The sequence below is a fragment of the Camellia sinensis genome, chromosome 4 (genome assembly GCF_055761805.1).
Source record: "Camellia sinensis isolate YWXY chromosome 4, ASM5576180v1, whole genome shotgun sequence".
Lineage (NCBI taxonomy): Eukaryota > Viridiplantae > Streptophyta > Magnoliopsida > Ericales > Theaceae > Camellia > Camellia sinensis.
The window spans coordinates 217,591,687-217,606,316 of NC_138964.1; the positions used below are offsets into that span (position 1 = coordinate 217,591,687).

The 14,630-nt window shown below is 34.1% G+C and overlaps 1 protein-coding gene and 2 long non-coding RNA genes across 3 annotated transcripts; 1 reads left to right on the forward strand and 2 right to left on the reverse strand.

Annotated features, from left to right (window-relative positions):
• The first annotated feature begins 483 nt into the window (after positions 1 to 483).
• LOC145789935 (uncharacterized) lies at positions 484 to 5,617 on the forward strand. Its single transcript, XR_014328431.1, has 2 exons — positions 484 to 711; positions 5,088 to 5,617. It is a non-coding gene; the product is annotated as an uncharacterized LOC145789935 (long non-coding RNA).
• A 3,983-nt stretch (positions 5,618 to 9,600) lies between these two features.
• On the reverse strand, positions 9,601 to 10,242 carry LOC145789936 (uncharacterized). Its single transcript, XR_014328432.1, has 2 exons — positions 9,970 to 10,242; positions 9,601 to 9,877 (listed from the first exon to the last, which is right to left on the reverse strand). It is a non-coding gene; the product is annotated as an uncharacterized LOC145789936 (long non-coding RNA).
• Positions 10,243 to 13,200: 2,958 nt separating this feature from the next.
• Positions 13,201 to 14,271, reverse strand: LOC145824451 (protein FAR-RED IMPAIRED RESPONSE 1-like). The gene has a single exon (XM_082924116.1). The coding sequence runs from the start codon at positions 14,269 to 14,271 to the stop codon at positions 13,201 to 13,203; it is 1,071 nt and encodes a 356-aa protein (XP_082780242.1).
• Between the last annotated feature and the right edge of the window lie 359 nt (positions 14,272 to 14,630).

A 14,630-nucleotide genomic window follows, 5' to 3' on the forward strand; every position in this document is an offset into this window, starting at 1 on the left:
AAAAATCTTTATAAAATACACTAAATATCAAAAAATAAAAAAATATATATATGAAAATTCAGTACATTTTTCATATTTTTGTATATTTATTAATTTTTAAAAATATTTTTTCACAAATATTTTACTATTTAGATACATCCAAGTAAAGTGCATCTAAAAAAGTAAAAAAATTGTTTAAAATTTTACAAATATTCACTAAAAACAAAAAAATATGAAAAACAAAAAAAAACTCAATTTTCAAAAAACTAAATTCAGAAAATTGAAACCAAACACATAGTGTTACTTTAACTCAAAATTTGGATCATTCTTCAAAATGCGATAGTTTATTAAAATATTTAAAACAATTATTTCTCATATATTTTTTTAATTACCAACTAATTATCATTTTTATACCTTACTAAATTTATAAAGAAAAATGCTTCTGAACCCCAGTTAGGATGACCCCAAGCGACCCCCAGCTGATGTGGCAAGTCATGTGATGTTCACGTGTATATCAGACCGATGCTTCACAATTCAAAATAATCTCCCCCTCTCAAACATATATCTCTCACATCTCTCTGGTTGCCTCTCCCAACGGTCAAGATGGTGAGACAGCGACAACTCATTTCCTTCACTCCAACGCTCGACTCCCTCCGTCCATTGACTCCAACGCCGGACTCCCGACTCTCTTTGTCTCTCTTTCCCTCTCATCCGACGAAGGACGATTAAGAGGTAAATTTCCCGACTATCTCTGTGTTTTACCCCCGACTTTGTCTGTGTCTCTTTCCTTCTCATCCGACAGGTATACTACGTATATAATATATATATATATATATATATCTGTGTATACTGTATATATATTTGGGCTTGGGATAAATTATTGGTTTGAATGTTTGGATTTAGGGCTTTTGACAATCTGATAAACAAATTGAAAGTTAGAGTTTGGCCTTTTTATGTGGGACTTGAATTTGGTCTTTTGATTTGAGAATTGAGTTTAACCTTTTGATTTGGAGTTTTATCTTGCCATAAACCTGCTCGATGAAATTCCTTAACGAAATTATGAAATTCTGGGTTGCTTTATTTAAGTACATTAATGACATCAATCTGTATTTAAGTTGTGAGTATGAACATGTCTTGGCTTCCTGGGTTGCTTTATCTTTCTCACTGAATGTTAGATGAATTCTGTAGTTCGTTTTTCTTACATGGGGCAAATGGTTGCTCTCAAATTATGAAGCCAATTAATTACATGGGACAAGTTGTTTTTTTCATTTGCAGCTTCCTACAAGTAATGTATATTTATTGAAGCTTTTTTGTTGTTTTTGTTATACTATTCTGGAGAATTGTAATCAGCCTTAGAGGAAATGGAAATTTTAGAGCATGAGTGGTTTTGAAGGCCCTATTAGTGTTTCTTTCTCTCAGCTGCAATTCCACTAGATGAAATGTTTTCTAACTGTTGATGTTAAACAAAGTTCAAAGCAATTTCAAATTAGCCAGAATCCGCATGTGCATATTCTCATGGTTCATTGAAAAATTGTGTTTTTGTTTTTCTTCTTTATTTGTCTAAACTGCTGGATATAGTGTTGTCATTAGATTGTTAACCTGACTTCTTCATTAATGTGCAAGTTGGTCAGATTTGTTGCACCCATGTAGACATACACATTTTTTTGGTCTTTTTCATTTAAAATTCTGTCATTTTCATATGGAGTTGTAGTCTATAAGAAACTTTAGGGTGCAAAATGCTCTAAATTATCTGGTAGTTAACCTTCGTATCTTTCAAACTTTGGGAGTTGATAACTTGATAGTTGACCAGCAAATAAAGTGTTCTGAGACTTTTTCTTTATTTTTTTTTTTAGTCTTTAGCCTTGGTATTTAAGTCTGACTGAAGAAGGAAAATGTTAACATATTTCCCGATTCATTATTTTTATCCTTCTGTTCCAACAAGAGCAAGAAGGTTCATTAGTGAGAATTTTCACTCTCTTTAAGCTTTTCCAATACTATTTGTGGAATGTTTAGCAAAGTTAGACATTACCTGTCACGACCTGAACCCGTCCCTAAAAGTTTGGGTCATAACCGGCTAGTAATTTGTGGATTACTGAAGGCCTCAAACGAACATACAAAATATTTATGTTAATGGGGTCATAACGGAAGCATATAATGGGAATGAGTCCATTAAGCTGTACATACATGCCATGATCAGAAACATACATATTATATTTCACATCACACTTCATGTCATATGCCATAACATTTACACACATACATTATATATACATAACCCAGAAGCAAAACTTATAACATCATAGACCATACGAAACCCAAGCTTCTCGAGCTTGGCCAAAACGCCACCAAAGCCCCGATGTAGAGGTGAAACTTGGGTGGTTTTATAAAAGGCTAACTCCGATGTGGTTTCTAATGTGGAACTCACAGATGCTCACCTACATACATACAAATAAATAGAGTAAGCTAGAAGCCCAATGAGTAATCTCCATATAAGGGGTTAAATGAATGAGCCTCATGTTTTATTTAATCAATATAAAGATCTTGGCATATTTAAAAATTGTTTCGAAAGCACATAATATCAAATACCATGCATTGATCCTTTCATAGCTTACCAAATAGCAAAAGTTCATACTTTTCTTTTAATCACCTTTACGGAACGGCCTCAGGCCCAACATATAACAGAACGGCCTCAGGCCCAACATATAACAAAACGGCCTCAAGCCTAATCATATATCAAAACGACCTCGGGTCCAATATATCAAAATAACCTCAGGGCCCAACATATAACAAAACGACCTCAGGTCCAATATATCAAAATGGCCTCGGGCCCAATCATATATAAAAACAGCCTTAGGCCCAACATATAACAAAACGACCTCGGGTCCAACATATCAAAATGGCCTCGAGCCTAATCATATATCAAAACGACCTCGGGTCCAATATATCAAAATAGCCTCGGGCCTAATCATATATCAAAACGGCCTCGGGCCCAATCACATATCAAAATGACCTTAGGTCCACATTGCACATGTCATATAACTTTTACGAATTTTATTCATTTCGATCAAAACACAATATTGGCACAATTTACGATTCATGGCTCAAAGTACACAATGAAGAACATATATGTACAATACTATTGAAATTCTTCACCGTGATTTAGGCTTTAATTAACTTACTGAATTACCATACAGGACAATTGTCAAAGATTGACATCATACGGAACATTTATAGCAAATCATTAGCTTATCCAAAACGTCCAAAACAGACTATAGACCAAAAACAGTTACTAAGGGTCAAAGTACATTTTCCCAATTTATCATAATCGTTGCTCAAAAGGAAACTCATTTATTCTTATCCAAACATTCTTTCGGAAACTTGCCATAGCATAATTACTCCGAAGATTTCAAGCGTATTTTATCTTTTCAGAAACACTCGTCAAGGCACATAACTTATACAAAGTATAAGTTTCACAATTCCAGAGTATTTCATATGAAAATACTGTTACAAAGAAAATTACTCACCGTGATTTACAGAAATAGTTGATCGGTCCTCGAATCATAACCTACAAACACAATACGCATGGCACAACATATAGGAACACAGAATTACTCTCTTGATCAAATTTACTTCTCTTAATCTTTTCTTAACCAAATAAATCAATCCCTTACTTTGCTTCTTAACCAATTATTTTTGTTGGTTCTAAACTCATTAGTCCTCAATGGGTCATAATCCGTGTCTAGGAAAATAGGAAAAGATGAAAGGAAACTGGATTGGGAGAGGAAATAGCATGAACGGTTAGAAACAAAGTGAACAACCTTCACTAATTTGAACACATCTATTTGTGTAGTTAGAATTTGGATGTGAGACCACATCCATTGGAAACTAGACTTTCGGGGCTTGAATTTAGGTTCAAGAATCACTTAAAACGGAGTCTGAATGAAGGAGATATGCCTTTTTGAAGTTACAAGGTATAAGCTGAAAAAGGGTTAGCCGCACGTGCGCCCACTTTGGCCGCTCGTGCGGTGACTGGGCTGCTTGAGCGGTGGCCTTGGCCGCTCGAGTGGTGGTTTAAGCAGAATGCAAACCTCTAATTTTCATCATGTTCCGCTTGTACGGAGCCCGTGGCTGCTCGTGCGGTTTGGGAAAAATCAAACAGTCCGAAAATGGCCAAAATGAAATCCTCCAAACACATTTCCAACCCCAAATTCAAGCAAAGCTAATCCAAAAACATGTTATACTATCATGATTCAAGGGTAATTACATATCAAACACATCAATCTTCCTTCAATAACAAAACCAAGGTCTCACATTTTTCATAACTTCATAAATTTCATGATAAAGCTTAAATACATAAAAACATGGATGATCCTCAACAAATATTTGTTGTATGCACAGTCTAGAGCTCATTTCATGCATCAATCATAAGATTGGACTTAAAACAAACAAACATAAAAGGATTTCTTGCATCTAGTTCAATCCATTGCACAACCCAAAACCCTAGCTCAAAGTTTCCAATTTCCTCTTGATTTCATGCCAAAGATGAGCTAAAGACAAAGATTCTAAGTAAATTTCCATTCCTTAGCTTCAATCTAGGGTTTGCCCCTTAAATCTCCACCAAATCTCTAGCTTCTCCTCTTCTTCTCTCTCTAACTCACCCTCTAACAAAGCTCTCTCAAAAATGATGAACTCAAGAACTAGAGAGATATATATAATATAGGCTAATTAAAACATTACAAATCGTAATTTTACAAAATTTTACCGTAGGCTCTAAAAATCATGCTAATCATGCCCCTTGAAGTTGGTTTTGGTTTATCGCGCCTCTAAGATTCCAATTTTCAGTTCAAAGTTCTAATTGCAATAGATTTTCCTACATTTAACAAATATAAAATCCAAAATCACATAATTCACATACTTAACTTGCAAATTCATATTAAACACATAAACACGTGTATAATTAAGAATAATACGGGTTAGGTTATCACATTACCACAACTGTTCCACAACTGTTACACCTATAATTCAATTACCACTCTTTTATTTGAACATTGTAGTTTTTTATTTTATTTTATTAACCTTTATAACTTGTTGTTTCTCCCTTTTTGCAGATGTCAAATTCAAGTGTCAATGGCAGTAGCTCAGATCGGTTGACATACGTCAACCAAAATTGTCGTAGATGTATTAAAAAGGCCACTATTTGAATTTCTGAGACCAATCAAAACGAGAACAAGTTATTCTACTCTTGTAATGATTTTTTTTTTTTTTTTTGGATGGTGCTTGCCTATGAATTCAGAATGTAGAGGTCATGCTATTCCAAGAGAAGAAATGCCAACTGTTGATGAAGAACTTCGATGTATGACCGAACAACAAAGAGCTAAGACAGAAGAACTTCGAATTCAGAGCGCAAAGGTGCAAAAAATTAAATATGTGTTGTTCATGTTGCCTGTAATTGGTGCCTTATCACTTATGAAAATGTAATATATATATATATATATATATGTAAGTTAGAAGTAGAAGTAAATGTACACTTTTGGAGCAAGTTATCTTTTGTTGTGTATTCACTTTCTCTGAACTTGAGTGGAATAGAACTGTGAATTCACTTTGATGTGTGAATGGAACTGTGTTGTTTTGTTGTGTATTTACTTTCTTTGAACTTCAGTGGAATGAAATTGTGATGTTATGTTGTGTATTCACTTTCTTTGTATGGAATGGAACTTGTATGGTACTATGAATACAAGGAAACTATTGAATACACATTGTTGAATACAAGAAAACTGTTGAATAGACATTGATGAATACAGTGAAAATGTTGAATACATGTTGTTGAATACAGGGGAATAGACATTGATGAATATAGGGAAAATGTTGAATACACTTTTCTTGAATACACTTTTCTTGAATACAGATAACCTGTTGAATAGACATTGATGAATACAGGGAAACTGTTGAATACACTTTGTTGAATACAGGGAAACTGTCACTACCCAAACCCGCCCCTATAGGTTTAGCGTCGTAACTGGCCAGTAATCCTTGGATTATCGAAGGCCTCTTAACAGAATAACATATAGTTAGGGGCTGCGGAAGCAATATATAAAGTACAACGTCCATTGAGCTGTCCAGACATACATGGGACAGAATAACTTTTAAACTCATAACATATACGTAATGTCACATAAATACAGTAATTTTACATCACCCCATATACAGATAACCAAAAACTTGTTCAAAAACCAAAAGAAAACAAAGTTTTAGATGCTTGTGAAACAATGCTACAAGGCTTGACTTGGTTCGGAACCACCTCGGGAGACGCTAAGGGTGGTTGACAAAAATAAATCTTAGGCCATCAACTTGGGGCCTGGTCACGTGCCTGGTCACCTACATACATAACATAAATAGTGAGCTGGAGCCGAGTGAATAATAACAGAGTAAAGGGTTTAATGAATGTTGTCCATAATAGTTACAAAAAACAGAATTCAGTATTTATCAAAAGTGAATTCATACTCATGTTCAGAAATCATAGGTCATAACAGATACAGATTCAAAATTATATTCATAATCAGAATTTTCAGTTAAACATACATGGTACATTCATTAGCACTAGCAGAAATAGTTGACTCATAAAGGCGTATAGTTGACCCATAAAGGGACAGTCATGAAGGCATATAGTTGACTCATGTGCATGGAGACAGTACAGTTGGCTCATGAAACGTACAGTTAGCCCATAAATGGGACGTATACAGAAGGATCCATAACAGTTGGCTCATGAGACGTACAGTTGGCCCATAGTTGGGATGTAACAGAACATATAATAGATGTCATCTGAAGCTAAGAATGCCACGAATACATTTCAGAAACATTGGACAACCATTCATTCATACGTAAAATAATATTTCAGAAATAGATCATCTTATATCATTCAGAAAATACTTATAATTGAACATAGCTTTACAAAGTTATTACTCACAATTAACAGAGGGCTCCAAGACAAAAAAACGAGATGGGCAAATCAAACGTCTTGCGGCGCGTGGCCTACACTGTTACAGAATGAACACGTACTGAATTACACACCCGGAAACATTAACTTAAATCTTTTCTTATCTTGGTGTGTTTCTACTTCTTATCCTCATTATGGTGTCTTAATCTTGGCGTAGGATGCAATGAGGATGCTAAAATGCACTTGAAAACACTTAACAAAAAATTGTTGAAAACAGAGGTCTCGCTCGAGCGCAACTTCCTTCGCTAGAGCGTACATGCAAAATGCGAGTGGTCACTCGAGCACTCTGTAAACTTTGCAAAAGTGCTGGTTGCTTATTTTTTCGCTCGACGCTCGCTCGAGCATGAGACTCATATCCTTGCTCGAGAACAACTTTTGTCGCTCGAGAGGTCTGCAAAACACACAAACTTCTGGGAGTATGCATTTTACGCTCGAGCGGACTGTTAGTCACTTGAGCAAGAGTGCAAAAATAAGGTGGTCGCTTGAGCGCAGCATTTGTTGCTCGAGTTTGGAAGTAGAATTCTGGAATTTCCAGATTTGCTTCCAAGTTTCAAATTCGACTCCAAAGCTGCAAATTATGATTCCTTAGGCCAAAAACTGGAGGAAACTCTTGTAAACTTGGAAAACATGGTGAATTCAAAATCAATTCCAAAAAAACAGGGTTCAAAAGCATGTGATGTATCCAAAACCAAACCCAAACCCAATTCTTAAAAAACAGAACCATATACATCATGCATGTAAAGGTGTAAGTTCCAAGCTTCCAAAACATGATCCAATGAGGTGTCTAACTTAAAAATATGTTGAATTCTCAAACCAAGGTCAAAATGAGGACATGCAAGAGAGAATTCTTTGAAAACAACTTCAAATTATGATGTTGTAGGTTGATACATCATGCAAGAGAATTAAGTAGTTTGATACATCATGTATGTTCATTTATCTTTAAAGTACATGTAGGTTCATTAAAGAGAACATACAAGATGAACAAAATGTATCTAACATGAACCTACTTAATTCTTTCTTTGAACAAGATGAACAAAGTGAACAAAGTGTATTCAACACTTTGTTCATTTTCTCTTTAATACTCTAAAGAATTTTGTTCTCTTTAATCTTTAAACATACAAGATTTAAGTTAGAATTAAACTGTTGAATACACTTTGTTCATTTCTCATGTATGTTCATAATTTGAAATGTTGTAGGCCATTTCTCTTTAATTCTAACTCAAATCTTGTATCAACCTACTTAATTCTTTAGAATACATGTCCTAAACAACCTAAAGGTTGAAGCCTTACCTAAACTTCCCAAGATAAGAGGTAGCAGATTAATTCTTGAATCTTCAAGCTCAATTCTTCCTCTTCCAAGCAAATCCCTTGGTTGAGCTCAATCTTCTCCTTACTCTCTTACTCTCACGTTTGTGTGTGTATATGGGCTCAAAAATGTGTTGAAATAAAGGAAAATGATGAGTGAAAGTATAAAAAGGTGCCTCATATAGGCTTGGATTAAGTAATTCATTAATTAGGCTTAATTGGACATTAATTTTCCTATTTTAATCGTTCCGAACTGAATTTAATTGAACCTACCATAATATTATAAAATTTCAACTAACACGCAATTCAAGTCAATTTCACAATTAGATGTCGATAAGGCCTTTAATTCACAAAACGAAATAGAAACGGAAACAAATATTTCTACGATAAACAAATATAAGCACAATAATTCAACACATATACATGCAATTTAATCTGAAATTTCTCCTAATTACTGATTAGGCTCATTTAACCATGAATTAACGTAAATCAAAGGTTGGGGTTATTACAGAAACTGTTGAATAGACATTGATGAATACAGGGAAACTGTTGAATACACTTTGTTGAATATAGAGAAACTGTTGAATAGACATTGATGAATACAGGAAAACTGTTGAATACACTTTGTGAAATACAGGGAAACTGTTGAATAGACATTGATGAATACAGGGAAAATATTGAATACACTTTGTCAAATATAGGGAAACTGTTGAATAGACATTGATGAATGCAGGGAAAATGTTGAATGTAGGGAAACTGTTGAATAGACATTGATGAATATAGGGAAACTGTTAAATATACTTTGTTGAATACAGGAAAAATGTTGAATACACATTGTTGAATACAGAAAAACTGTTGAATACACATTGTTGAATACAGGGAAACTATTGGATTACTCATTCTTGAGCACAAGCAACCTGTTAAATAGACATTGGCCCTGTTTGGTAGAGCTGTGGGAAAGTACTTATAACTTATACCTTAACAGCTTATAGCTTATAACTATGAACATAAGCTGATTTCTGACTTATAAATTAAGCATCTCCTGCCCCACTCAAAGAATAAGCTGATTTCTGACTTACAAAAAGTTATAAGCTGCATTGTTAAGCTAAACCAAACACATCAAAATAGCTTAAATTAAGCTAAAAGCTGAAATAAGCAGCTTTTAAGCTGCACCAAACAGGCACATTGTTGAATACACTTTGCTGAATACAATGAATCTGGAACCAATCCCTCAGCAAATAAATATTTGTTTAACAATATTTGTTCACAATCACCATAAAACAATAGTAAATATTGTTAAGTTCATGACATAACAAATAATAATAATAACATAACTCCATTGTTAATTAATAGACAACCTGTTTTACAGATCCAAATTGAAAACATAATAAGTTGAAATCTCAAAAACAAACTGTTCAATTACAATAAACTAGTCAAACAGGTCTCTAATAAACAAGCTTCCCGATGTGCATGCATTAGAAGCCAATGGGGCTAGAGATCCAGAACCAAAAATCTGCGTTAGAGAACTCATCAAACTTTCTGGTGTGCCTTTTGCAAAGTGCGATGAAGTTAGAGATGTGCCTCCCATACCATTGACTACCTATGATAATTCAATAAAAAATACATGTTACAAAAACAAAATTTGCAAATGAAAATAAACAATTGATGTCAAGTCCTCTTTTGTACACGTACCGATACATATATACTATTTTTCGTACCAACCATATGAGGATGATACGGTGTATATGCAGTAGCTATAGCTTGAGCATCAACTCAAAACACCTTAATAGCCTGTATTTGTTGAAGAATGATTAATGATTGAAATTTATGAATTGCTTTTACATACTTGAATACAGTTTGTAAAAAAATAAAAATTAAAAAATTAAAGTCGAATACACATTTTATGTGACGCCCCAAAAATCGCGAACTTCAGAGAATATATTATCAATTAAATACAGGATTTATCTAAGGTTAGGAGTCTAGGAAACGGCACTGATGAGTCCTATGACCAATAACCGAGTAAGATCCCAGATCGCCAGAGGAGTCAAGTTAGCCTCCCTTCTAAGTCCAACTTTCTTAGGTAGCACACCACCCTTTTGACAGATCTTAAAAGGCATTGACGGAAGGTCTCATAAGCAACGCAGAGATAGACATAGGATTGCAAAGTAAATAATAATTACAGTGTCTCAAATTTTAAATTTACAAAACGAGTTCCATTACTATTACAATCCAAAAAGAATAAATAAAAGCACAATTAGACTAATGAGCAAAATGGTTCCAAACTTTCTCTAAGGCAAACTTAAGTCTTCAAATGTCTCTGACACTTCGTTGGCTTTGTACGTTTCTTCGATACCTGGCATGAAACGACATGAGCTTTGAATGCCCAGTAAACGCACACATATCCCATCCCTTTTTCCCAATCCAATACATCATTACAATTATAACAATCAAGTAATGAAGCATGATAATCATTCAATAATAAAGGATTACAAGGTTAGATGTTAGAAATCTAGAAATCCTCCAAAGAGACTTCGTCCTCCCAACCAAAAGAATCGGACGCGGATTATTCAGTATGCCCTCTCTTTTGCTGCTTTGTTGCAGAACTAACCTCGGATGCCTACCAACGGTTATATACCACGTAGCGCCAACTGCAGGACCTTAAAAGAGACGGTAATAATAGGCCTTGCCCAAATCCCTCCTTACACTAAATACCTAGGGTCCGAATACAACCGCTCCGTTCAAGGGTTCCGAAAACCACTTGCGCAAGATTTTAACTTCCAAATAGCGAACGCATCCCGTCAACCAATCAATATCTTAGTAATCTTGTCCAAAAATTCGCAACCCATTACCACCCATTAAGTTTCCTGTTTGAGTTAGATAATTTAAGTCTGAGTTAGGACATGCTCTTGAAACAACATCTATTGCACAAGTTTGAACAACTAAATAGTACAAATAGAAGGAAATAAGGTTACAACACATGAGATTCACATATGAAGATACGGACAAGTAGCTCTAGGCATATTCAAGTAGTTAAGGGAATAAATTTGCACATGAATAAAATTTCTAGATTTGCATAAGTGTGAGCACCATCGAAGGATTAAAATAAAATAAATCAACCTATGACATGTGAAAGATCATATTGAGACATGATCATAAATTAATAATCATATTCATGAACACAAGAGCATAAAACACTAATGAAAACAGAATTTCCAGATTCAGTACTACCTAAAGATTATACTCAAAAGGGCTATTTCAGATTTTTCCAGAGCCTATCCTTCCTATGGTTCGTAGGGAATTTTATCTAGTTTTCAGAACATTTTTTTAGAAATGGAATAGCTTTTCCAGATTTGTAGTTATTTCAGAAATACTCCAACTCTGTCCAGATTCGTTGACCGTTATGAAAATCAGATTTTCTCACAAACCGCTCACTCATTTTCAATAAAACTAATTTTCCTTGAAAGATAACTCATTAAGAAATATTTTGACATAAAATGGAGGTCCAGAATATTTTTATACATTTTTCTACAATTTTCGTAAGGTGGCTGTAAAATAGATTTTTCTGGCACATTTCTTGAAAATAGAAAGTTGGTGAGAAAAGAGGTTAGCTAGGGGAAATTTTCCACGTATCTTGTGATGAAAACATGCTAAATAATATGTATTAAACTCAGAAATTTAAGGTGAAGGTGGGCCTTTGAAAATTTTGAGAGATTGATAGGAAAAAATGTAGTCTTATACCGATTAAGAGAAATAGCAGAAGAGTAGAATCAAGGCTCATCTCCTTTCATTTTTGACACAAGAATATCATTATAACACATCTGCAAATACCATTTTAAATTTCTAATAACATGTATTTGAAAAAGGAAAATGGAAGAGAGAATTGTGTTGTGGCTTACTTAAGGGTTGTTGGAATTGCTAGCAAACTTTTTCTTCCTCTCCTCTCTTCTACCAAGCTCACCTTTCTTCCTTTCTTCTCTCTCAACTAAATATAGTGTGTATAAGTGTTGTTCTTGTATGTAAAATGCCAAGGAAGGGGTTGTTTATATAATGAATTTGGTGTAAAAGGTCCTAAATGCCCCTTGGTTGGAATTTGATTGGATAGTTTGGGTTTAGTTTGAATTCAATGGGATAGTGGAGGATTAAAGGTCTTAATTAGGTTCCTATATATAATCTAGTTAGGGTTTTCCTCCTAATCAAACTAACCTAGTTGCTTATATATATATGCATATAAAAGTTTCCACCAAGTCAAAGATTTTTCTTCCTTAAATCATGGAAAATTGTCTCATAGGACATTCATTACACCTACAATGGTGATGGTAGCCATGTGATGGTGAATTGATGGACTTGCTTTATATTTTATTTTATATTATTATTATTATTATTATTATTATTATTATTATTATTATTATTATTTTATTTTATTTTATTTTATTTTTGTGTACAATTGTTGGAATTTGTAAAACAAAATGTTTTAAAAAAAAGATTTTAGGATATAAGTGTATATATAAATATATAATAGTACTTGTTTGGAGTCAATTTGTGATTTAACAAAAATGTGAGGACTTGAGCTCAATTAAAGTATCTATTTCAAATATAGAGTTAATAAATTAGTGTTAGGAAAAATAATTTGGTTTGTATTATCTTGCATTGAATTTAAAGGTAAATAACCAAACGAAAATTGTGAAAACCAGAAGTTAAGGTTTGGAGTGATTAATCTTGAATTTGAGAGTAAAATAATTAGTATTAGAGTGTTAGAAATGATTTCTAAGCTTCCAAGGTCGATTAGGGTTTGTATTGGTTCGTCCGGATGCGTTTTCGGTTCTAGGGTTTAATTTGTGAACAATCAACGAATTAAAGGCTTTATTATAATAACTCAAAATTTAGGGACCTAATAAGGTTTACAAAAGTTAGGGGTCTCACATTTTACCTTTGCTTTTGTTTGTCTTTTGTCGTTGCCTTGAACCGATTCACTGTTTGATCTACTTTGGCAACCTTTTGTTTGGTAACTGGATGGCTTCCTTGCCGAGCAACCAAACGACTAATTACCTTTCTACTAGTTGCTCCTTGTGTAGAATCGGTGCGAATCAAACTTTTTCTGGAACATGGTAAATTACTTCCATCACCCGATTCTTCTTTCAAGACTCTCTCATTGATTTCATACAACCCAAGGTTTATAATTTTAGTTTTTCCTTCAGAGTTACTAGTAAGTTGTACAATGGCAATCAATTTTTTGTTCATCCTCTCATAGCAACTTGAATTGAAATCATTTCCAAAGCCAGTGTATGTGGTTTTGATGCGTGCATACTCTCTATCCAAATCTTTTCTCCAGCGTGGCAGGATATATTTACTTGGCACCTCATTTATGCACATTCTTCCAAGCACAGCGAGTGAGTGAGCACACATAATGCCTCTAAACTCAAACAACCGACACATACATTGAACTTCACATTTACTTAAATTAAAATAGACAACAAAGTCCACATGCTTCATCTTGTCACAAACTACCATCACTTCTTGGACATTATATGTAGAAATTGATCCCTCGTCTTTCAGAAACAACGGCTGAGAGTAAACTAATCTCTTCAACTCTCTTTGAACTTCTTTGAATTTTGCATTGGTGTAGACTTGCTGAAATTGCTTCTCAAAACCATATATAGTTAAGCAATCAAACAATTTGTGTCGCGACTTGAAGTCTGCTTTCTTCTCTTTCTGTACCTTACTTCTCAAGGCATTGTCATATTGTTTAACAAATTGCTTCAATGTAGTCTTTGGGTTTACATATCCATCAAAAAATGTATTCATACTTGCACTTCGTTGTGTAGTTGACATGCCAGCCCAAAAAATGTCTTTAACATAAACAAGCACCCACCAATGCTGCTCATCATATAATACCCCCAACCACTCATTACCATAAAGATTGAATGTTGCAAGCATTTCTTCCCATTTATTCTCAAATTCAACTCTTGTCAAACAGTCATAAACTGTATTTTGCATAGCCAACTTTATGGCTTCATACTAAGCATATCCTTTTAACTTCTCCGAAATTTTCTTCATGATGTGTCGTAAGCACCATCGATGTTGAGCTTGTGGAAAGACAATTTCTATAGCATTTTGCATAGCTCTGCACTGATCAGTTATGATAGCTTTTGGAGGTTGATTTGACATGCAACTTAACCACAACTTGAATAACCAAACAAATGTGTCAGTGTCTTCACTAGATAACAATCCACAACAAAGCAAAATGGACTGTCCATGGTGATTAACTCCTACAAATGGAGCAAATGGCATGTCATATTTGTTCGTTAGATAAGTTGTGTTAAATGAAACAACATCTCCAAATGCTTCATAAGTCG

Excerpts from the sequence above, each read along its gene's own strand:
- LOC145824451 (XM_082924116.1), bottom strand. The coding sequence starts at position 14,271 with ATGCAAAATACAGTTTATGACTGTTTGACAAGAGTTGAATTTGAGAAT.